Source organism: Cariama cristata, unplaced genomic scaffold (genome assembly GCF_000690535.1).
Source record: "Cariama cristata isolate BGI_N322 unplaced genomic scaffold, ASM69053v1 scaffold39251, whole genome shotgun sequence".
Lineage (NCBI taxonomy): Eukaryota > Metazoa > Chordata > Aves > Cariamiformes > Cariamidae > Cariama > Cariama cristata.
In genome coordinates this window covers 5,545-31,031 of record NW_009601687.1, presented here as the reverse complement: position 1 = coordinate 31,031, position 25,487 = coordinate 5,545, and the positions used below count along the sequence as shown (strand labels likewise).

Genomic DNA, 25,487 nt, shown 5'->3' with positions numbered 1-25,487 from the left:
CATCACCTGTTAGTTGTTAAGAGTTTGATTTTCAAAGCTATGATTTCATCTCCCTGAAGAGAAGGTGGACAAAGAGATTCAATGCAACAGCAGTATTTTAGCTTGAGATGTAAACCAAAAAAAGAAAAAAACAGTTTGGAGATGAACTCAAACCAGATTGAATTGAGTATTTACATTTAGAAAGTATTATAGCCTGGAATGCATGATAAGCTAAAGGCCTTGTCATTTAGTCTTTAAAGGAGTCTTATTCAGTAATGACCAGTAATATTTTGTTTGAAAATTAGGATAAATGAACTAGAGCATTCTCCAGGAGTGGGAGACGAATTTGCTTTTGTTTCCATCCAGGTCTGCAGTTGCTACTGTGCCTGCTTTGTTTTGGTCTAATAGCAATTTGTTTCATTTTAACCTTGTGTTGAGCTCTTGTTCCAAAATTTGCAAGTGTTGTGAAATACTAAAGCAACGGTATTCAAGGCAGAGCACTACCACTGTGAAACCGGGAAATGCAAATAATGAAATTGGGAACTTAGTAGGATGTCCAAGAGTTGACCAGAGGTCAGAGTCTCTGCAAGTAAAGGATGAGGAACTCACCCTGAAAACTTGCTTCAGGATGAGGTTTTTGTGGAGATTTCTAACACTTTTTGGTTGTGTTTGAGTAAGAAATGCCTGGAGAACAGTATTTCCTGCGGTCTTATCTGAGGCTTAAGTACAAAGATATACAACCTGTTTTCTTTTCTCCTTTAAAAATATTTAACTGAACTTTTAAAAACCTCAGCAGAAGAAAAGCAGTTTTGGTTCAAGTGCTAAGAACAGGCTTAGACCGGTTTTCACTACCCATATCCATTTGCCTAGTTTCAAATATTACAGAAGATTTTTTCAGTTGATAAAAATGAGAACTACCTTTAAGTTAAATTTTAAGAGAAAATTTCTTGACTTTTAGGACTTTCTCCTCCCACTTTAACCTTGTTCTTTAATGATGACTGAAAAGAAGAAAAATATTAATCATAACTATGTCTTTTAAATCAAATTGATGTGTTCATGTTGTAGTCAGATTTCTAAGGCATCCATTCCTTTTCTTGCTACATAACATCGGTCCATACATGAATATATCACATACTGATGTGGCATTCCTACTTAATTTTTTTCTTTCCTAATTATATACTTCTCACAGCTTTTTCACTGGATTGTTTTATATCTGCAGTTAAAGTAATACATGTTGCTTTGCTTTTTTTGTTTGAAATTATTCTAAAGCACAGGAAAAGTAATTTGTGCAAGTATAAAGAGTATCTCTTCATATTAACCTAAGATTTGAAGAATTGAAGAATTATACCTTCAAAAGCTTATAATATTGAATAACTTGTATATTTTCCTCATTTAAAATAAAAATAGAGATTTTGGTGTTCAGTACTTCTGTAAAGTGTGTCTCATAGTTGCCTTTTGCCTGAGTGGTGGTGGTGTAATTATTCTCTAGGGGGGAAATGCCTTGAGTAAATATATGAAAGGAATGGAATAGACTTTATACAACTTACATCCTTTTTGTGAGGCCTCGTTTTTGTAAAACGTTCTTGTTTTGGTTTTCTGGCTGGATAAATATAGGCTGGGTGAATCCTGATGTCATGGAAGCTCTTAACTCTTTCTTTTGCCTCAACACTTACAAGCAAAGCTTTCTCTCTTGACCATGTTCAGTTGCAGGAGTTGATTTTTTTTTTTTAATGTCTATTTTTTTCCCACTGTTAGAAGATTACCTTTAATGAAACAGAACTCTTGAATGACTCAAACCTTTGAACCTGGTAAAATGGCACTTCCAAAGATAGGTCTGACCTAAGAATTCAGATCCAATCTCAATTTTAAATACCTTTTCCCACCTACTACTCTTTCCAGCTCCACACCTAAATCCAGAGTGATTATTCCGGAAATTTGAGTCAGCTCCCTCACAGAGAGAGATAGATTTTCATCTAATTTAAAATTGGTTTAAAACATGGATGAAACACCATTTAAATCTTTAGAATTAAAGTAGCATGAAACAGATGTGAAAGTAAAGCTGGCTGCAAGCAAAATCCAAGCAAGTAGTCCGGATCCCATCCAGATCCAGAAAGTCTTCATTTCTGGCATTTGTTAAGTGCTCTGATCTGTTGGGTTTGGATTAGGTTTGTCTCTGTCAGTGGTAAATCAAAAAACTGTTGCCTATATTGGCTTCAGCTTGAATACCTCCTAATCTTCTGTTTTTAAATAGAGGAGAGTCCCCCCTTGACCAGACTTGCGTGCGTAGCTGAGTTTTGCTGTTCTCTGTGCTGTGGGTCTCTCTGCGTGCACACGCAAAGCATGATTATTATTGGAGAACCGAGGAGAAGGCCAGAAGAAAAATTCCACTCTCCATGCCCTCCTCCTCCCTTCCTCTCCCCAAGCTCCTCTTTTGTGGTCCTCAACGCCAGTGCAAAGCGTTCTGTTCCTGAAAAGGAAGTGGGGTACCTCAACTTCCCTAAAGGACCATTAGAAAACTGTAATTTCAAAATGAGTTTCCTGTCCAAGGAAGAGGGCTTAGCACTTACAAGAACAGTTCTCCACTGTACAAGGCAGACATTTTAGTTTTATGAGGAACAAATAAAACATTCCTCTGTGCTTTACAGGCATAACACTTTCTTAGACTCTTTAGTTACAAAATGACCTGTCTGCATAGTTATGCTGATCAGTTGCAGAGAATAACACGGCCCGACTGTTTAGCAGTGCCTGATGCAGTAAAGAAGCGGAGGTGGGGGAAGCAGAGGCAAACCAAAAAGTAGTCTGCTGTTTGCAGCAAATCCTTCCCATGCTTTTCAGCCGATAATAAGGTCAGAGGTACAAACAAAACAATTCCTGATCTAGAGAGGTGGAGATGCCGGCGTTATTATTGACACAGAATCTTACTGAGGTTGGTGGGGATGCGCAGGGTGTAACCGAGAGCGCAGCTTGTCTCTTGGAAGGTGATACAGGTCTTCTGTCACAACAGGCCGCCGTATGCAGTGCTGAATGCAGGCTCAACCTCACATGTCTGAGCTGTGGCTTTTGAGAAGTGTGTGAAAAGGATTATGCCAGCTTAGTTCAGTTCTTTGGAGGTGTGAAAAGCATAGTCAGGTTGACCTTACCCTGCTAATCCCGCTTTAAAAATAAATTAAAGCAATTGTCAGCATGAAATGCTGAGTTACTTTGGGGGGCTTAGACTTAATATTCTATCTCACCCTGTAATAAAGTTAATTGTGCACTTTGAAGAACACAAAAATAGTGAAAGCCTACGAAAATCCTTGATGAAGTTTAACTGTAGAACATCCAGAAGCAGCTGAAGTTTTCCAGTAGGTGTCATAACTAGCTTATTATGGGACTTAATGATGAAAAATAATTGGAGAATCATGTTAAATTCAGACTAATGAAAAGCCATAGTCTGTGCTATATAGTATTACTTAACATTTACTATGTGTTATGGTAAAGATATGTGGTCATGTGGGCTTTGATTTTAGTCTTTTTCATTTCCAGATTAATGTCTTAATTCAGTTCTATTTGCCTCTAAAGCAAGCTTTTGGGAGAGCTTTCATGGTATAGTCAGTTGTTGAATGTGAAATCAATCTCATACCCTATTCTAATGTTAAATTTTGATATAATAGTGTATAAGAGATATAAAAAAAGACACTTTCATTTTCTTTTTTCTATTTTTCTCCAAACGTTACCAGGTTTATAAAAGGAAATACACCAAAAGCAATAGTGAAGTACAGTCTGTACAGAAGGAGATGAAAGGTTAAGTATGATGGAGGCAGCAATAGCACATAATTGCAAAGTCAGATAAACATGTTATGTGATTTATTTTTTTTTTAATTGTTCCTCAGACTTTCTTGTAATTAATTGCATTCTTTGCCTAGGGCTTGTTGAGTTGAAGACAGATAAGTTAGCAGGTAACACTCTAGCCTTTCACTTCATAGATCCTTGCAGGGGAGTGAGTTAATCTTTCCTAATTCCAATAAAAGCCCTCATAAGCACAGCTGTTAAACATATTTTGTCAGGACTGGAAATTTCTTTGAAGGAGATAATTCACTAGGAACAAACAAACATGATTCATCAATTACTTTTTCTGGACTGAAACAACTTCTCAGAGAAAAAAAATAATCATTAAGTCAGTGTAGCAGCAGTGTTTGTATTTTTAGTGTCCTGTCTTGGATGTGTGCTTACATGCTTCTATAATGTAAAAAATGAGAAACTGACAATAGCAGCTTTTCCAGTAATAAAAAAGTAGAAGCAATGCAAGCCAGAACTCACATTTATGACAAGTTTGAGAAAAAAAACTATAGCATTTGTATATCTAGTACTCTGTCACCTGATAGGAGAGGGATCCTATGATGTGAACACACAGTAGCCTTGAGAAGAACACAGCAAAGTCAAGAATCTAGGGGAACTGCTTTAAAAGGACGAAAAAGTAAATATCATTTAGACAACAGGACTTCAAGTGTGCATTTGCCCTTCAGTCATTAGACATATAAAAAGAAAATTACAATTTTAGATGTGTATTGAGGGTATTCTACAGCAGTTAGGAATAATGTGCTATAATTCAGATATCTTTTTGCATAACACATTGATTTTTTTTTCTTAATGATCATAATGGAATTAAAAGGGGCTTACTTTTTCCCCAGCGGAAATTCTTGAATTGGCTGGAAATGCAGCAAGGGACAACAAGAAGGGTCGAGTCACTCCTAGACACATCCTGTTGGCTGTAGCAAATGATGAAGAATTAAATCAGGTAAGAAAAACCTCCACTGTGTGAGGGCCAGGATTTCCTTTTGGGCTTTTTAAATTGTCTTTCCATATAGCTGAATTGTAACTCAAGACCTCTGCTTATTGAGTAGCCCACCAGGAAACAGCTCATTCACTCACTAGCACACTGCCTGGGTAACTAGCTGCAGCACTCAGCTTAATTATGTATTTCAGGACTCTTAAAATGTGTAAAAATGCAATGGAGATGTAAGATGACATTTGCTGGTACTATTATAGCCACTTCTGTTAGGGTGGGACATTTTTCATAAACTCTGCAGAGGCATGGAGAAAATCTTGTAGCTGCCTTTTTTTTGTTTGTTTTCCCCCTTACGCAGCTTAGGACTCAGTGGGACCTATCCTCTTCCTATTGACATCTGTCATTGTGACCACAGAATTAAGAGCTCTGGAACTCTTGCAAGTCTGTGTCCTTTGCAGATTTCAAGATGCCTTTAACTCAGCCGCAAAAAACTTGGGCATTATTATTACAGTGTTGTGGTGTCAGCCAGAGGCACTGGCTAGGATTAATGTACGTTTGTGTGAGGTGCTGTAAAAATATCTGAAAAGATAGTTTTTCCAAACCTATGTAACATGATGGGGCAGGACAAAAAGTAATATCCCCAAACCAACCTCCTTCTGGCTTTGTCTGAAATTTGATAATACTTTCCGTTCACCATCCCTTTGTAAGCATTGGAGCCTCACTGAGTTGTGGTTTGGGGAGCAGTAAACAGCGAATGAGGAGGTGGGAGTACTTGAGGGACTTTGATGTCACCGTTTGTATCCTCCCAAATAGTGAATCAGTCCCAGTTAGATGTATAAAAAAATGGCTTAAAGTGGTTTTAAATACAGAACATGATATATTTCACCTCTGCTTTTAAAGGCTTGAATGAACTGCACAGTTTTGAATATTGATCTGCTTTTCTTCAACTACATAAAGATTTTTTTGAAGAAAGACTTCCAGGTATAGAGATTTGTATAAATGTTACCCTCCATTTGAAGTTTCTTTTTCTAAGAAAAAAAATTTCTGTTTTAAAAAATGCACTTTCAAGAAAATTCAGCAATTGGGACGTATATTGGGTTCTGCACAGCGTAGTACCCGTTGCAGTCCCGTACCACGGTCTTTGGGGTCCCATCTTTCTCACACAGTCTGCCCGGCAAAGCTCTCATGTCGGTGGCTGGGGCTGTCCTGTTGTCTAGTAGCAGGGTAACAGTCTTCATGGCATGGCTTCACAGAAACAGATCTTGTGTGAGCCCGAGAGATACTGACACTAACAAGGATATGTGCGAGAAGAATGCCTATTCCCTTTGTAGTTAAATCTAGTACATGATCAGCTTCATTTCATACATTTCATGTCTCTCTTCTTCAAGGGTAATATGTTGGGAAACATACAAAAAACAATTAAAACTCAAATCAATGGACAAAGTTTGCAGTAAATACCATTTTCTATTTATTGGTGAGTAAATGCTGGAATTTGTCATCTACAAATTTTTTTTTTCATTAGCTATTGAAAGGGGTCACCATAGCCAGTGGTGGAGTGTTACCCAATATTCACCCAGAGCTGTTGGCAAAGAAGCGGGGATCAAAAGGAAAACTGGAAGCCATCATCACTCCACCTCCAGCAAAGAAGGCAAAGTCTCCATCGCAGAAAAAAACTGTATCAAAGAAAACAGGCGGCAAGAAAGGGGCAAGGAAATCCAAGGTAGAGTAATCTGTTCATTTTAAACCCAGGCTAGCTTGCCAGTAGTAGTTGTAAGGAGCATCACATAGGGTAGACAAATGCTGAAGGAGGAGCGCTACCCTCTCCCTAGGGCAACTAGAAGTCTGAAAACCCTGAGAAATGGCACAGGTCTGCAGAACAGGCAGGCAAGCTGTAAATGCTCTGTTCTTTGTACGAAACCGTCGTTAGGTGGGCACAGGCTGGAGGCACCAAGGGACAGAAGAAGATTGCATATGGGGGCTACACTCGTCATGCCTTACTGGTGAGCAAACGAGATCTTACATAGCAACTGCAGGGGTAGCTTTGCTGTGGCTGTGCAGGCGCCTGCGTTGGGCTAGGCAAAGTAAACTTGCTTGGACTTTGCTCAAGTATTGATATGTGTCTGCAAGAAACAGAGAATCTGGGAATTTTTTTCAAAAGTAAAGTCACACTAAAGCAGCATTTTGCAATTTTAAATACTGAAGAAAAACAACGGTGTAAGTCACTTGCATTGTAATAATGTCCTCAGCCATTAGCGTGTCAGGGTCCTGTTTTCAAGTGTCGTATTTTACTGTTATTTATTGGTTTGATTTTTTTTTAATGGGTTTTGTTTTGTTCCAGCTTAGTATAAGATTCTTAGTTAGCTGATTTGATGAAATCCAAGGAGTGTGAAATACTCCTCCTGAAGTAGGATGCAATTCTGCTAGATCAGGTAGCTGAGTCTCTTGCAACATCAAAGAAACTGTATTGTGGCTACACAGAATTTCTTTGGCTGAGCTAAAGACCCACAAATATCCTCTTTTGTTATTAGTATGTTATAAGTGAGACTCTTCCATGTTTAGACTTGGGTTTTTTAGTTCCTAGTAATTGATTAAACTCATTCAAAATGAAGCGTGGCAATGAGAGGAAGAACAAGAGGACCAAAATGTGATTTTTCTTATTCTAGGAAACTAAGAATAGTATCTTTTTTTAAGCTAACGAGAGCATTCCTTCATTCCTTTTTTCAGTTTCAGTTTGTAGTAGGGAATCTTTTTAATGTGAGCGTGTGTAACCAAGGAATTTTAATTTTTTTTTTCTTTTCAAAACAACTACTGTCAAGCCATGGGTTATGAAAGTAGGAAGAAAAGTACAGAAATTTCACATGAAGTGGACAATGCATGTGAAAAGTTGCCTTTCAGATCAAACAAAGCTTCTGTATTTGCCCTATATATCTCTGTTATTGTTTACTTGGTCACTCTTCTGATTGTTTCACTTTTTTGTTTTTCAAACTGTTGAATTCAGTTTCTCTCTTAGAACACCTAGTAGTTGACATTTCAAGTGCAGTGCTTCTAACAACCATGCACTAATAATTTCCCTAAATCTGGAATTTTTTTCCCATACTTGATTACAAAAGCAGGAAGTCTGTTGTGGGGTTCTGTTTTTCTTCCACACAATAAACTGTATTGTCTGCTTACTATATTGGTATTTGGCTAACAGTAAACTCCTGGGGAATTGAAATGGGACCCAAGAAAATCTAATTTTCAAAACATTTGTGTAAAGTGAAGTATGGTTACAGCTTCTAGAAACACCAATATACCCTTGCATCAAAGTCATTTTAGTTGCTCAGCCACAGATTTAGTCTATATACTTTGGAAAGGGACAATAGGAGAACAGTGGCTTGCTTAATATTCCAGGTGTGCTTTTTAGCTTCAGCGTAGATATTGCTGAGGCACCAAATATTTATATGAAGTGATAAATAGTAATTTTATTGAAAAATGAAATTATTTTTGGTGCCAATTGAGTTTATAACCACAGCAGTCAATTCTCTATCTTCATGAAACATCCTTTTCAAAATGTTCTTAATTCTCATTTTTATTCAGTAAATCAATTCATTCCTGAAACCTATTCTTTTACTTCAGTAATACAGTTGAAAAAAGGAACGGTGGTTGAGGAGAACTCCTTCTCCCCCTACAGTTTTACTGGAGATAAAGGAAGGTGATGATGTTAAACAAGGCAAGAGAAAATTGTTATTTCCTACTGCTAGGCAGGTAGAAAGTAGATGAATTCTTCTGACACTGGCTCTAAGGATGACCAGATTTCAAAGCAGTATTTCTAAAAATAAGTTTGTGAAATCTGGGAGCACCTCCCTTCACAGAGAGATAAAATTTGCACTCTGATAGGTCAGTTCTTACCTTAGAATGAATGTCAGCCCACACATATAAATAGATACATTATCTTCTTCCACACAAGCCATTAGAAAGCTGTTAAAAGTTTGGGGCTGTTTATATGTTTTCCTGCAAAAGTGAAGACAACTGTCATCTGGATTGTGCACTGGGATAGGCAAGAAAAGGCTTATGTAGATATACAGACGTTGAGGTCATTTTTCCTATTGATTCCTTCAGCTGTAATCTAAGTAGACAAAGAATAAAATCCAAACGCCAGTGTTTGTACTGGCATTTTGTTGCCTGGTAAGCATTTATGGCATGTCATATATCTTGGTGTTATTAAACTTTTTCTCTCAGCCTTGAGTTAACTAATTAACAATATTTTTGGAAGAAGAAGCAGGGAGAAGTGAGCAAATCAGCCAGTGCTGACAGTACAACAGAGGGAACTCCAGCAGATGGCTTCACAGTCCTGTCCACCAAAAGTCTGTTTCTTGGCCAGAAGGTATGCCTCTGCATTTTTATGAATTAATACCTATTTTTCAGTTCTGCTTAGGGAATACCCACTCCCACCACCCCTCTTTCCCCAAAACATCTAGGTACAATGGACATTTCCCCACTGAGCACTTGAGGAGGTGTATGATATTAGTTTTTGAACAAAGAAATTATCTGAAACAACTTTTAGAACATTTTAAAAATACATAAATGAGTTCATATAGCTACATAATTAAATACTCAAATAGAAGGAAAGCCTGTGTGCTCGTAATCTATCTCACCTTATCCATAAACAGCATAATTGTTTCAGCTAAGCTTCTGCCAAAGATGAGATTATTCTAATAATAAAATGTCTTTTTCCAATGGGCAGCCCACTTCATTGCTGATGTAAATGATTTAGAGGTTTTTTATCAAAACCTATTTTAGACATCTGTTCATAGTAGTGGTTTTATGTTTTGTTCTGCTTTGTTATTTACAAAAGTTAATGCTGTGTAATAATGAATGATGCTTTTATGAAAAGCTAGAAGTCAATGATCCTTTTTTCCCTGTGAATATGCTTTGGGACATGGGGTGGTTTAATACAAATACGTACCTGCTTAAAGAGAGGATCCATTTAAAGAAGCAATTCATTAAATTAATTTGGTCTTTTATCTTGAAACCTGCCTTTAGTTCATGATACAAAATTTTGTTAAGTAAAACTGCATCTTTCTTCTGTCATTCAGTAATCAGATCATTGTGTTGTAAGTCATAAAAGATGAGCCATTGTCCATGATGGAATGTATCTCCTCTGACTCATTTTTATTTCATACTGATGTTGTTGTCCATTTATCCTTCCACAGTTTGTTTGCTAAGTTTAACATGCATGAGGGTAATGTTATTTTTTGCAAGACTTCTGATTTTCCATATTTAATTTTATAGCTAGACCTAGGTTGCTGGTTTGGTAGGTGTTTTTGTTATTTGACTACTACTTGGGGAGTAGTTTTCAACATATTTTTAAAAACATTTTGATGACTAAATTAGAACCCAAAATTTATAAACTGCATTACTGTTTCAAGAAAGCAAGTAACGTCAGACTTTTGGACCTGATTTTGAACTCCTTTTAGTTACCATAGGAAACCTGTAATAAGACCTAGCATTGTGTTCCAGCAAGACTGACCCAGCAAATCAATGGAGCTTTGCCGTTGGGCTCGGTGGAGGAGAGTCATGAACTCCAGGACTGCTTTAAGCTGTGGTGAGCAAAGCCAGTGTCTGTTGTAGAGCCTTCCAGTGAGTGCCTTGTACTGGGAAATGGACTTTCTGGCTTTCTCGTTCACTTGGAGTGCAGGCCCCTGAAAAAATTACTGGTATGACATGTCCCGCCCTGTACTGGTTTGTTGTCAGTAAGCCCTGCACGTGAGAGGGGCCAGGTGTTAGCCTTTATTTGTAACACAGTACACCTAATTAAAAGAAAAATGTAAAATGAAAACCCATTTATCTCCTATAAGGGAACATTCCAAATGAAATGGATCATTTTCTGAGGGATAGAGGATGCATAGGTGCTGTTGAGATGTGTCTAGGACACATTATATTTTGCTTTTGATTCCCTGTGAGAAACTGTCTTCAGAGGCAGTAAATGATTACTGTGAAAATCTAAGAAAAGTAGGCTAGATCTAATAAATATAAGAATTTTCTGTATCCTATTACGTGTGAGTTAAAAATGAAATTCTTGCCTTGTTTGAACTGATAAATAATATATTCGTGTCATTGTTCTGATTTTACCCCCAAAATAGCACATTTAGACCAACCTAAATTCTTTTAAGACTGAAAATGTGGAAAGCTTAAAATGCAAAAAACCTTTGCACTGTAGTGATCAGAGTTTTTATTTAGCATAAAAACAATAAAAAAAAAGCTGGCTTATTCCTAGAAATATTTTCAGATGATTCCCCAGAAATTATTTTCAAAACATACATTTTCAAAATTACTGAAATAATTTTGATTTTCTTGTGATAAGAAAGGCAAAGATAAAACTTTCAATCATGGAATCAGTGGGAGTTGAATGCTTCCTCCCTCTGAAATTTGTGTGTTTTGCATGGGCCAGGAGGCTCCTGGGTGTGACAGGATGCCTGCTGCTATGTGCAGGATTAGCAGACTGCAATCTCATTGATGGTGGTGATTGTTAATTATTTAAGTGACACACAGAAGTCTCAAATAATTGCTCTTTATTTTGGAAATTTACAAATTAAATATAACAATTATCTATAAAAACTCTAGTGACTTTGAATCAGTTAAATGCTTCTGTTTAGCCATTTCTACATGCAATTGCTGTTTAAAAAGATAATATTGATTTTTAAAATTTTTCTCCAAGTTTAAGTCTGATACTTAACAGAAAAAAAATGGTTTTGTTATAGTTGTCTTAAATTAGTGCCACGTGGTATTCATAAACATGATGAACAAAGAATTTTCTTCAATAGCAATTCTGGACAGTAGTGTTGCAGTTTGATTCCTTAGACTTGTGCATGTTGCTTTTTTTCAAAGCATGTGAGGGCAGAAGGTGTTTGCCTGTTTGGAGGAAGACCTTTCTTCTGTTCAGCATAGCCTCGCTCTCCTTAAACAGTATTTTCAGGGAAGGGAAAACCTGCTGGTCTCTTGGGTAGGGAGGACAGTGTGTTTAGGTGGTTCAGCTGGAGACCTGGAAACCATGACTCCTGGCTTCTGGTTTTGGCTGATTCAGAGATACTGTAAATCACCTCTTCTTTCTCTGTTGCCTTCCTCATTTGCGAAATGGAGACACAGTTACACCCTTCACATGGATAGTAGGAAAGCTTAATATGTTAAAACATTTTGAGCTTTTCCATTTGAAAACCAAAAAAGTTCGTATTAATCACAGTTACTTGATTTTTCTTGAATTTGTACATACAGATTTTCAGTATACTTTCATGTTCTGTGTGTTCTTAATAAACTACAGTGCAAACACAGAAACCTGAAACCAAAAATGCCAAACAAACAATTGGTATCTTTCGAACCTCCTGTGACATCCGTGAACACCTTTACAGCATGTCTCTTTGGTCTGCAAAACTACTATCTGCTAGATCAGGAAATAATTTACTAGATGCAGAGAGGGAATATAATAATCCTGTTCTTAGCATCACATCACTCAGAAGCGTTTAATGAGAAAAATCTTTTTCTTGACTCGGTGTTTGCAGAAGGGAAAGGGAAGGGCTTTATTTGCAAAACCAGCTCTTCATCCTTCTAATATCCCCAGATTCAATTACTGAAAACACAAATGAGAATATTGCAAACCTCTGGGTATTTTCAGTTTTAAAAAAGTACTGTTATTGCATTAAATCTTTAGGTAACTGCTGACATTCAGCTAGAAATTCTTAGAGGTCAGGAAATGGCAATGAACCCTTCGGTTATACTTGTAGAAGTGTATTAGTGCTACGCTAATTAAGTGTTAATATCTAGTTAATGTGTAAATGGTTGCATGTCCTACAAGTGACATACCAATAGAAACGTGGTGTTCTGCAGATTAACTGGTTTGTTTTTCCTGAGACGATTACGGAGTAGAGGCAGAGTTGTAAAACCTTAAGCCTAAGCATTAGGGTTTGGACTTTCAGAGAGACCTCAGCTTGTTGTCTGCAACAGGCATCTTCCATTTTCTCTATGAAACTCATACCAGAAAAAGTTTCAAGACTTTAAAGGTAATTTTGTCTGAAATAAGAAGTGCAAGGCTTGGCTCAGAAAATACTCATGGATGTGCTAAGTGCCATCTGCATTTTATCTAACTAACATTTGATTTAAATGTTGCCTAAAGTTATGTCCATTCTTTGTTGCACATGTATATGCAAGTTGTGCCTATTTATTTTTTTAAAGTGACCCTTTAGGGGATCACTTCTTCTGTCTAATACATGCTTCATACTATTGGGTAGTAAAATCGAGCAATTGCTCATTGGAGGATTTAATTCTACAGGAAAACTTCTGGGTTTTTAATTGATTTTGGCAATCAGATTGCTAACAGTGCATTGAACAGTAAATGTAAAATTTAGCAAAATAATACTTAGCTGCTGCCAACACATGCTATCAGTGGTGGGCAGCTTTTTAAGCATTTTGTTGTTGCTGTTAAATTGAAACTTTAATTACCAGATGGTTGCTATGTAAATCCCATATATGAGCAGACGCAGAGATAGATCAAAGGTCTGGAACCAAAATGGTCTGCAGCCAATAGATCTGGGGTAAAAACTTGTAGAACACAGAATTAGGGATCAAAGAGAGACACCTATAAAATGAACAAAATATGCTTAGGAACATACTAAAATCTCCACAAAACAGTCTTTTGGTGTGTGCATGTGTTTTGTTGTTGTTTTTTTATTTCAAAATTCATGAAGTTTCTTTAACATTTTGGTTTGATTTGATTTGACTTTTTTTTTTTAAACAGCAGTTGCTTGTAGTCAAACTCAAGACTCAAACTCAAGTATGAATAACTCGCCACGTGTGAAGTATTAAAGGATTCTAAGCTATTTGGAAAGCAAGCTTTCTTAGATTTTATTACAAATTCCCGAACAGACCCATACTTAAAACAGGGCTGAATTACACTCATATTTTTAGCCAAAATCACCCTATTTTGAGGGAACATAGTTTACTCAAGCAACAGATGCAAATTATACAAAATTGCAGGCTTTTAAAAAAGAGAAAGAAGGTCAATTCATATAATCACATGAATGAAATGGAAATTGTTTTTTCATAAAACTTAAATATATAAATGTTGGCCTCCTTAAATGACCCATTCACTTGTATTGGTTTCATGAATTGGCTTGTATTCCCTATTAATAAACTCACATACACAAGGAGAAGATTTGAAGAGTGACGTTTACAGAACATGGATTTCAAACCAAGAGACAAAATTCCGTTATTGAGGAGATAAATTGCCATGCCTGAATGTATATGTTATGCTTCCTAGGTTGAACCCAGCAGGCTTTGGGTTAGAGGGGAAAGCCTGACTTAACTGTAGCTGGCTTCAGGACTTGCATAAATGAATGAGGATTTTCTCTTTCATAGTTGCTTCCCATATTGCCTAATAGCTACTGAAGCCATCATTTTAAATGCATGTTGTAGATGGAAGCGTAATTTATGATATAGATAATGTATTTCCCCATATGAAGGAGTCTGGAAAATTTTTTACACTTTAAAGTACTTTTTAAGTTTTGGGGGTAGTAAACTTGGTGCATGCGAAAGCAGACTTGCCAACATTGGCTACGAAGTGGTGTCACAAACCCCTCGTTATAAGCTGCTTCATATATTTGTCAGTGTACTGCAGTTCTGACTTTTGCCAAGTTTAGCATTCACATCAGATCACCTCAAATTAGAGAGTGTTTCTGTGGTGTGGGTCACATACTATGACACCCAACTGTCAGCAGTAAGCAAACTGTGCAATCACTTTACACCTCTAAGCACTTCCAAAAAAAAACCATCTTTACTGGTATGGCATGGCAGGATCAGTTCGTTAGCATTGCTGGTCTGATTTTTTCATTGACTTCTTATTTTACATAATAGTTTGTAAGTCTTCCTCAAAATGTGTTGCTAGAAGTTGAAATCAGCACTTCCTTGTAGTTCATGAATTCTTTTTATTCTTTTAAGGACACGTAGTGCAGATATGAGGTTAATCTCTAGATATCTGTGCAAACTTCCTCAGTTTACTGTGTGCCCATGAGAAATCCTTCTGGTATTGTAACAATTAAGACAGAAATTGAGAGGCATGCTTGAAATACCTGGTGTTAATGAGAGGAGTTTGGGCATTGATGGGTAGGGTTAAAAATCTCTATTTTCATAAACAACAAAAGGAAGTAAAGCAAAACAAAAACTAGAAGCAATAAGCACATACTAGCACCTGCTTACAGTACGTCACCAGTTGTTCACAAAGGCTGCAGAAGTGTGCAAATGAAAACTGAAGTGCCTACAATATAGAATATAGCGACCATTAGTAAGGAAAGAAAAAGAAATGTCCCCTTGTTAGGCTGGAGGAACCACTGGAGACAAGCGTGTGCTTTCTCAAAGATAATGCTTGTGTTTGCTGGCTTAAAGAAGGAGGAGCAGCACCTTTTATCCAGTTTCAGTGCTGAACGGTCATGGCACTTTCCTGTAACTGATGCTTAAGAAATGGTTAGGGTGTCCTTCATCTATACTTGGAGGAGAAACAAACACCCTCTTATAATACCAGAATCAGAATCCCAAATAGTGGGCAGCATAAAGCCAAAACAGAACTTGTTAGTAGGTACATTCATGTCCTCCCAGTGTGAACAATGTTTGAGTCTTGTGTTTGAAGTTTTTTTTGGATAATAACCCTCCTTTATGACCTGCCTTTTATTTTGCGTATTTGTTTGCAGTGATGCTATCTCCATCTGTGTTGCAAAGCTCACTTTTCTGCAGCTTCTCTGTGATTTCCCAGCTGTCCTGTTATTTCCCACCTCATGCTTTTCTTTTCAGCTGAACCTTATTCACAGTGAAATCAGTAATTTAGCCGGCTTCGAGGTGGAGGCCATTATCAATCCTACCAATGCTGACATTGACCTTAAAGATGACCTAGGTAAATGGGGCATGGGTTGACACAACTAACGGTCACATGGAAATTATGGAACCCAGAATTTACACTCTAGGGCTTCATACATTTAATGAGAGCAGAAATTCAAATCTTGCAGATTCTGTTTTGTTAAAGAACTATATCCAAAATATTTTCTCACCAAATCTGAATACTTGCAGCTATTGCTAGTCTTCAAGTTGATTTCGGTTAAAACAAAAATTTTAAATTCTTTTCCATAATGATCATATGTGACTGTTAGCTATTTTGGGGGGTTTCTTATTTGGATACTTTGAGGACTAAAATACTTTTTTGTCAGGTTGTTTTCAAAATAAGCAGTTTCTCCATTCTAACTGCAATCTCTTTTTTTTTTCCTGATACTGAGAGTAGACATAAAATTTTTAAAGAGTAATGATTAAATAATTAACTATCCCCAAATCTTTCCTACCTTGATTTCGTATTTAATTCAGTCAAATTATTTGTTTCCATTATGCTTCAGTTACTCCCTGTCACTTTCACATTCAGCTGAAAACAAATACTGATACTATACCAACGGTGGACTTGTAGATACTATCATAGATGGTGTATTGCTTTTAAAGCTTCTGTCTTATTCCAGATGGAAAAAAAAATTCAAAAATCCTTCTCCAACAGAAGTCTGTTCTTCAGCAAAAGAAAAAGAAAAATTAACTTTCCTGCATTATGTACTGAATTCCCTTCTTATTTGATTATACCTGCTGCTGGCTTTTTTTTTATCTTTTAAGTTCCTTGATGGAATACAATCCATAATTCTTCCACTACTGCATTTCCTATGGGAATGTACACAAGTAATTTAACAAGAAAAAGATTTAAGAAGGCTAATTTTTAAATCAGCCTTTCTCAGAAATACGTATATTTTTACAAGTGTCTCAGCGGTTCCAACACATATGCCTTACCTTTAAAATATAAGAACAATCATTTATATTTTTTAAAGCAAATTCGGTACAACCCTGTCTGCAAATACATGGTTTCCTCCATATGAAGGAGATTGTCATTTTTAGAAACAAAATGATGAATTGCTACATAGGAAGATTAGTGCCTGTCAGCTTATTGATGCTGACAAAATGGAGAAACTAGTTATTTTGTTTGGCTTGATGATCCTGAATTTCTTTTTTTAAACAGATTCCATATTGTAGTGTCATGCTCTGTGGGGAACTGGTTGTTCTAGGTTTCTGCAAAGTGAAATGGGGTATTAGCTGATTTTAAAACTTTGGAAATGATCTCATGTGATTGCTCTGACTTGTCATTTTAACATTTATTTGATCATGTCATACTCAATATTCCTCCTTACACCCCTTTCTCTACACACACCTGCACACACAACTCAGCATACTCCTTTGGCGCAAGGTTTGGAGATGTAAAGGTAGGAAAATATGGACGTTGGTACATGTGTAAATGTAGAGCCTGTGCTGGGTCTCTGTCCAACGTGGTTGATATACATCTGTTTACCTGTTGTAGTTGCAAGTTGTACAGGCTGACATTGCCACGATCGACAGTGATGCTGTCGTTCACCCGACAAACTCTGACTTCTACACCGGTGGTGAAGTAGGTAATGGAAAGTTCAGTGCTGCGGAGTTTGTATGTGTGTGCATGGTCAATCAGCAGCCACAAGCTTGTTGTAGCTATGCAGATTTGCATTCATTTCTCACTTCCAGCAGTCCTGACTGATAATAAAAAGAACTGAATAATTGCAAACTCAGTAGGCTTTTTTGATTTTCATCACCAAATCGGATTTTCAGAAGTAACAATAGAATGCACCGCCAAAATTTCAAGTGCGGGAATGGTATGTTCAATGCAGGCATGTGACCAAGGAAAATGAATTACCTGATTGTTTGTTTGACATGTTGAATGCCTGTTTTGAATATGGTTTGAGTCTTGATCTTTAGATTTCTAACCAGTTCCAGTACACCCTCTCCATGCCAAGTTTCAGATGTTCACATCTGATGTGCTGGCTCTAGCCCATCTGTATTTTCTGAACTCTTAAGATTGGTTAGTTTTTTCCTGTTTTACCTTACGGACCGGTTACCTTCATAGCCCTGCTCAACGGTCCTCACGCCCGCAAGCACATGGCTAGTGATGCTACATACATTTTTTCAGGCGGTTGGTTATCTAAGCTACACCGATATGAGAAGGCATGATAGAAAACATGACAGACATCTTAATTCAGTATCTTACTTTCCCCTGAGTAACTCTTATCTTAGTAATACCCCTCTCTGAGTACCGTGTTTTGAAGGATTTTGTAAAAGGGTAGCAGTACTTTAACTGAACTGGCTTGGTAATTTGAGAGGCCAAATCAGAATTTGGGCTGGATACAGAAGTTGCTGGTAAGGGTGATGACCCACCATGCTTTTAAAAAAAAAAAAAAAAAAAAAAAAAAAGGTCAGTCAGCTGATCCCAGCCTCTGTTCTACATCTCATCTGAACCTCATCATCGCTGTGCGAATGGTCTCCCTCCAGGCCTGAGGCCCTGTTTCAGTACTGGCTTGGAGGGACATGTGTCCCGCTGCGGAGCTGGCGCGTCCTACAACGCCTGCTTTTTCTGAAGGGGCTGCTTTCTGAGTAACAGGCAGACAAATGTAGCTCTGTATTGCCTGTTGGGCAGGAACAGCTGTGACTTGGCTGGCTAAACATTACGTAGAGACTTAAAATAAAATACTGTGTATCTGAAGAATATACTTCTAAAGTCTGTCAGACTCATTTAGCTAATGTGCTTGTCTCCTGCCCTTTGACAAAGAAATGCGTTGCTACCCTACAAAGAAAATTGTCTTTCGAAGCTGTACTGCTCATTCCATAGTGTAGGTTCCTGTTGCCTCTGACTGCTGTAAGAAAGAATAGAAGTGCACAAATGCTTAGCTTCCAATGATTAACTTTTACCCATCTAAATTTATTTTTTTTTTAATTTTTGTTGTTTTTTTCCCTAACAATTTAAATGTACTGGGGGCTTATCCTGAGAATTTTAGAGCCTAAATTTCTGCTAATGCTGTTTTCAACACTGATACCAATGCCTGCTTGGAAAGCATGAGATAATGATCTTATTCTCATGGGAGTGACACATATTTATGCCTATGAGCAAATAAGCTACTAACCTTGAAGCTGTGAAGCAAGACTTCTTCCGTCAAGAAACTTGCTAACGTAGTGGAAAATGGTTAAATACAGTATGTCCTTTCCCAGATGAAGCTAATTACAATGTAGTTCTGAAATACAATTTCAATATAAACCCTGACTATTAGTTGGAAGAAGAACGTAATTGAGGAGTAAATGCAGAAAACCTCACTGATTGATACCAAATACTACTTTTGCTCTTCTTCGTAACAAATCTGCAAGAAGAGAGCTCAGTGAAATAAACTTGACAGGGTTGTTCATTGCTTTTAATTATAAATTAATTCCCAGTAGAAGGGAAGAAGCTGATCCTTCTGGATTGAATTAAACCAAACTAGGCTAAATTCCATTAAATGTACAACAGCTTTGCAATGACAAAGAAATGACCTACTTAATAGATCTTTTCTGTTCGTAGGTTCTGCACAAGGCTTAATTATGTTTCTCTTTGAAACAAGAGAAATTAAGGATTATGAATGTCATGGGTTTTAGGACTGATCTGAGTTCATGGACTCAAGGGGAATATAACTGGAATACATACAAATATAAATAGGAATGATATGGAAATACATACAACAAGAGTGTAACTAGAATAGAAGACTGTTTCTTTCCCTCCCTGTCCCTTCTCTGTCAGAGTGGGGGTTTTTGTAAGACCCTGGTGTCAACCACCTCTGCTAGACTGGTTCAGCAAAGGGCAACGTGTGTCATCCGGGCTGGCAGATCGCTGCCTTTGAAGGGTAGTGCCTTTCCAAGCACCTCAGTTCTGGTGTTGATCTCCTTGCCTAGCATGCTCTCCTGAGATGCCTTGCTACATCAAATAAAGCCATTGCTTTCTTTTCTAAGAGATTTGTAAGGTGGTGCCTTCCACTCAGTCGCACAGGGATAGGTAACTTTGAGTTTCAGAAAATTCTTAGTGAGCAGTTTGTCTGAATAAACTTAGAGCAAAGTATTTATATAAAAAAGCCTAAACGAGCCCAGAGAGCAAATTACACTCTGACCTACACAGTCTGACCTTGCAATCCAGCTTTTGGCAAATACCCGTTGTGAATTGGTTATAAAAAAAGAAAAAGAAAAGGCATACATTTTTTAATTGTCGTCAGCTTTTGTACCCCAACAGCAATAAAATCCTAATAACAAAATAGAGGCAGGGTCACAGAGTCAGTTTTCAAGTGAACAAACAAATGCATTGTTTTCAACTTTTAATCTTTATTTTGGGAGAAATTTAGCAATGGTGTCAAAACAAAAGCATCTTGCAGTCCTCTTAGTTCTTAGAGCTGTAACTCTGTTTAGTAAACTGAATCTTGGAGGAGGGGCTCTGCTTCCTTGAGCATACAGTATGTGCACTTCCATCAGAAAATGCATTTTTTCTTTCTTCATCAGTGAAAGTAAGGGGTTTCACCAAATAAATGTCTAGACCTTTAGAGATCCTAGTTCTGAATTTTTGGAAATCAGTTTTCAAAGTAATATCTCAAATCAGAGCCTTTATGATATCACTGCTTTTTAGTTATCGACCTTTGTAATTAATATGCACAGTGCAAAATTATGTGGGATGCTTATGTAGTTAGGAAAATGCTTTCTTGGGCCGTTTTTGTTTTTTTTTTTTAATATTAATGTTTAAAACTAGAGCTGCAAAATAAGATCTAAACCATTTAGCGATGGACTGCCTTTGTAAACAGCATACCTTTTGGTTGCCCTGAAACACTACACAGCTCTTCTCCTCCCAGAATGACTTTGTCCAGCTCCTTAGCTGTAGGTAGAGAAGTTCGTTGGAGGAATATGTTCCTTAGAGATTCTCCTTATTTCTGAGGCTCTTCCTCTTGGTTAAAGGTGGCTCAACAAGCTGGGCAGTTACCAAGTAAAGCAGCCCGCTGCACTCACGAGACTGTTTCATTCCTGGTGCCACCTGTTGGGGTCAGGGACCAAGATCAGGTGAGTTTCAAATTCTTATTGTGGCAAATGGCTCTTTAAAACAATTTGTAAGAGAGAGGGGAAATGAATCTTAGGGGAAGGAATTCTGAACCTTCAGCCAGGCTTGAGCTAGCACATTCTTCTGGAACATCTCACGCTAGCAGATGCTCGTAATAAGGAAGGAGGTAGGGATGTCATGTCAGATGTTTTGACATTAAAATCGGAGTCTGAGAATGTTAGCAAGGGATAGTGATGTGAGGTTTTTGGGTTGTTAGGGTTGTCTTTTTTGGTTTTTTCTTTCTGTTGTTGTTGTTGTTGTTTTTAATGACTAGCTAATTCTGAAGTCCCAAAAGGTTTAGATCTTACTTTGCAGTCCCCAAAAAAAAAATGTTTGGGCAGAAAACTCTAGAGTGCTGTAATAAAAAATAATGATGAGTCACATGTCTGTTGTGGAAACCTGGCATCGGAGGATTAAAATAACAATTCTCTGTTCAGGGAGCACTTTGGAAAAGAAAGGCGGCAAGGAGTTTGTGGAAGCTGTCATTGAGCTTCGCAAAAAGAACGGGCCATTGGACATAGCTGGAGGTGAGGTCCTGCGCTTCGGAAACCTGCAAACCAACCACTGCGGGCACTGGCTTTGCTGTCTGCAGCAGTCTTCCTTGCAGTCAGCCAGCCAAGCTCCTTCTGGTTCATGCTGTCTGCAGACAACTTTTATGGGCTACGCGATATTTGTCTTCTCCAAAGTTACAATACACACGTTGCACCTTAAGTTACCTTTACCAAAGCATCTGAGAAATGGTGTAGTGATGTAATATTACAAGTGAAAGCAGGCTATTCACAGGTACGTGCATACACAATGAATGTTGATTATTAAGGGCACAGTTCAGAAAAGCAATTAATGAGATGCTTATTTTTCAGAACGCTTGAGTCCAACTCTGTTAAACATCTGCTTTGCTGAAATGCTGCTGACTTTCACTGAAGTTAAGCACATGCTTAAAGTTCAGCATCTGCTTGGGTACTTTGTTTAATCAGTGCCAAAATCATCACTATAAAAACTTACGACTTTTTGATGCCTAGTTATCAAAATTTATGTAATATCTGAGAAAAATCTACTATATGAGTAATAAAGTTTGGTAATGGCAATATATAATTTTACACCATCTGTGAAATTGCTGATACATGTTGTTCATATAGAAGGCTGATTCTGCCATCTGTGTTTATGCTATAAAAATAAATACAGTGTGTGCAGTTTTGTAAACGAATTCTAACTAAAACTGAAGGGGAGATGTAAGACTTCAGCTCTGACAGGAAAAATTACAACTGTTTACTTCTGGTGTTTAATACGTTGGGGTTTTTATTTTCCCTTGCTTTTTAAAATTTTTAATAAGTTTTTCTTGGAATTCTTGTTCTGCAAAAATATGTAGAATCAATTACTTTTTTTTTTTTTTTGCTTACTTCTGTACAGTATTCCTTATCAGCCCAGACCAAACTGCTCACAAATAGATTGCAAGTTAGAGAGAAAAGGCTTTTTTCTCAGCCACCAGTGCATGCCTCAGATGTGAGGGCTGCTTGGCAGTCTTACCCCGTGGGGAGCTCTGCACTGCCCTGGGAGAAACTGGCTGTTAGGGACTTGTTGGAGGACTCCAGAGAAGAATTGATACACGTCAATTTCTCAATTGTATGCATATCTAGTTTTCAGATTTCTCAGTTATATGGGTATCCCTTTAAACTATCAATAACCAGGATCCTTACCTGGAATGTAATTGTAACTGGCACAGAATGTGTCCTTGCTTCTCTCTCTCTGTTTCTACAGCAAAAGCGTAACTTACTTCCCCTTCCAGAGCATTTGCGTTTGGAGTAAGGGACAACTGCTCTTGGTAATTAACAGTTGTCCTCGACAGAATCCTAATGAGTTGATTAATGACTACCCTAGAAAACACTCCCTGAGAAATATTAAAGTTGGTGATACGTATCAATACACTATTTTATTCTTTCAGGGTGAAGACATTATCCACATTTCACATCTGACTAGAGAGATGTCAGCTGCTTTTAATAGATTTTTCTTGGATTTATGATGTATTATGAATCTGCCAACATTTTAGTTGCACGTTATGACAAATTAACATTGCCTAACACTGAGGCTATTCAACATGTTGAGAATCTGCAAGCCCATAAGAACATAAATGCTTGTGCTTCCATTGTCCTTCAAAATGTATTCTTCTTATTAACCTCCGATCAGAATGCCATATGACAAAGTCTATTTTCTCTTTCCTGCAGCAGCTACAGGATGGTATCCATATGTGATGATTGTGCTCCAAAAGTTATTTCTACTATACTTAAATAACAAAATGCCTCATAAACATTCTAGAATGGAGTAGAGGATTTCTGGCCTCTAAGCACCTTTACAAACTTGGCCTTTTTTTTTTTTTTAATTATTGGTATTTTTATTATTGTTTTTGAAGACATAAGCTGCCATTTTATACCTACACTTTTGTGGCCGTGTATGATTATAACCCAAAGCGTGTGTGTTAGGGGGCTGACTCTTTGTGAAGATTCAGTGTATGTTCTTGTGAGACTTTGACGAGGTGTTTTTCTTCCCTCAGATTGTGATTAGGGTGTTTTTTTCCCCTCTTTTTTTTTTTCCCCCTTAACAAACCAAAATTGCCAGTTTTTAATTGCAGCGGCAGACCTGTGAGGTCAGAAATGGCAGTGATCCTCTTACCCTGTTTTTTGGCAGGCGGAGCACAGTTTGTTGTTGGAAAGTGGTGAACCCAGAATGTGTTCTCCTGCTGAGAGAAAGCCTCTCCTCTGGAGAATCCCTGACTGTCAGTAGTTTGAAGCAGGCTCTGCTGCGTCCTCTTATTCCCCACACGTCCGTGGTAGTATTGTGGTGATAATATAGGATTAGCATGGTAAAAATTCTTCTTCGTTTCTTTGTACATACGAGGCCTTGCTGGTTGGGGTATAAACAGTGTGAATCAAACATTGTAAAGCTATAAATGCATTCTCTCCAACCATCTGTCAAGAATGTGATGAAAGAGATAAACTAACACCAACATTAAGTGGTCTCGGATGACCCATACACAAAAAAGCTCAAGGAAGACAATGCCCAAAGTCTTGAAATCACACAAAATGTTTTCTTTACAGTTACTCAGAAGCAAAGCTGGAAATAAAGGAATAATCTTAATTCACCTCTTTTCCAGCCTTCCTTACCAGTTTGCGGAGCACTAATAGCTCTGAACTGATCCAGTTTGGGCTGCAGTGTGATCAGAAGCTAGCTAAACAAACTGTGTTTAGCAGGAGTAGCTGAGGGTCACACAAGTCATAACTCTATGTGACTGTCCAGCATCCTGATATTTACTGTAGCTCTGCGATAAACTGAACCAAAGCAAGATCATCCTTTGAATGGGTTTACGTTCTAACAGATTACTGCCTTTTTCCTTAAACTTTACACAAGTTTGCACAGTCCTCGATATAAATGTGTTTCCTTTGATGTCAGCCATGAATTCTTGCTCTCTCTAAAATAAGCTCAATTATAGCTATGATTTATAAATTACTACAGCAGAGTGCAGCTGGAAATGGAAAATACAAAGTCTCTGTAATCATGTTGTTATATTTTTAAGCCTGTGTGATTTGTAATCTAAAACATTCACGGGGGCTAAAGGAATGCCTGTCAGTTGTTTGCTATTTTAATCGCATGTGCACTCTCTTAATCCTAAGGAGAGGAAAGCAATTATGTTTCACTTTCGGTTCTTACTAGCTGTTGTCAGTGCTGGCCATGGATTGCCTGCAAAATTTGTGATCCACTGTAACAGCCCAGGTTGGGGCTCAGACAAATGTGAGGAGCTGCTAGAAAAGACGGTGAAGAACTGCTTGGCGCTGGCTGATGAAAAGAAGCTGAAATCAATTGCATTTCCTTCAATTGGCAGTGGCAGGTAAGGCTGTTACACAGACCCCGTGCCAAATAGGTCACATTTTCTAAGTGCCATCTCGTACATTCCAGGCCCTTCTCATGTACAAAGCCTATTGCTATGATGCTGACTTTATTCTTCTTCGTTTAAATCAGTTCCCTAAATAAAATGTTTCTTCCAGGTTTGCTCAAGCTGTGCACGGAGCCTGCAGTATTCTTCTGAATACTAGTTCAGCTTTGGCAGGTCTGGTAGTGATCCCTGCAGAATCTTAAAGCATGCAAATAGGTTAAAGAGCATAAAATGAACTTTTTAAGAGGATATTGAAAGATTTTTTTCAGACTATCAATTTCTTCATATAAAGTGGGGATGTGGAGGAGAACATGAAGAAAAGGGTCTATTTTAGCTAGTTTTAGTGCATAATTAAACTTACTGCAATGTATGTCTTAGGATGGCCAGAAGACATGGTTTAGTGTTGGTTTAAGCAGCAAACCTGAAATGCCTCGATTCTGAGGATTTGCAGAGTCACTTTAAGCTTTCACCCAAAATCCATAAGCTGAATTCCATGCAGTTTACATCATGGGACTCTTTCAGGAAAGAAAAAAAAAAAGGCCTTAAAAGCCTTTGCCAAAGTCTTTGAAAGCCAAAGTCTAAAGTTAAGGTCCTCTGGCTTTGTACAGGATGCTCAGTGCCTTTGAAAGTTGGATCCCGTTCTTAGGAGTCTGAATATGGACTGCACTTTTAATGTGAGGCTCTGGGGTTTGGGGTGGGGAGGGAGGTTTGGAACACTTGGTCCTTAGTGATGGCTCAGTATGAAGACCAAGGGCCAAATTACACAGTTGTGTATTTAACCCTAAACAACTGCCCCCTTTGAATTTGCTGTGAAAGAA

General features: G+C 37.7%; 1 protein-coding gene across 5 annotated transcripts in view; it reads left to right on the top strand.

The window, feature by feature from the left end:
* LOC104169594 (core histone macro-H2A.1) overlaps positions 1-25,487 on the top strand; it is a 38,970-nt gene that overhangs the window by 9,063 nt on the left and 4,420 nt on the right. The window contains exons 2-7 of one of the 5 annotated variants that reach the window (XM_009710547.1): positions 4,650-4,756; positions 6,270-6,467; positions 9,000-9,110; positions 17,145-17,235; positions 21,185-21,274; positions 24,450-24,624. In XM_009710547.1, coding sequence (XP_009708849.1) covers positions 4,650-4,756; positions 6,270-6,467; positions 9,000-9,110; positions 17,145-17,235; positions 21,185-21,274; positions 24,450-24,624 — 772 coding nt within the window. Of the gene's footprint in view, positions 1-4,649; positions 4,757-6,269; positions 6,468-8,999; positions 9,111-15,559; positions 15,660-17,144; positions 17,236-21,184; positions 21,275-24,449; positions 24,625-25,487 lie in introns of all 5 variants that reach the window. The other 4 variants (XM_009710545.1, XM_009710548.1, XM_009710549.1 and 1 more) reach the window with 4 other exon arrangements.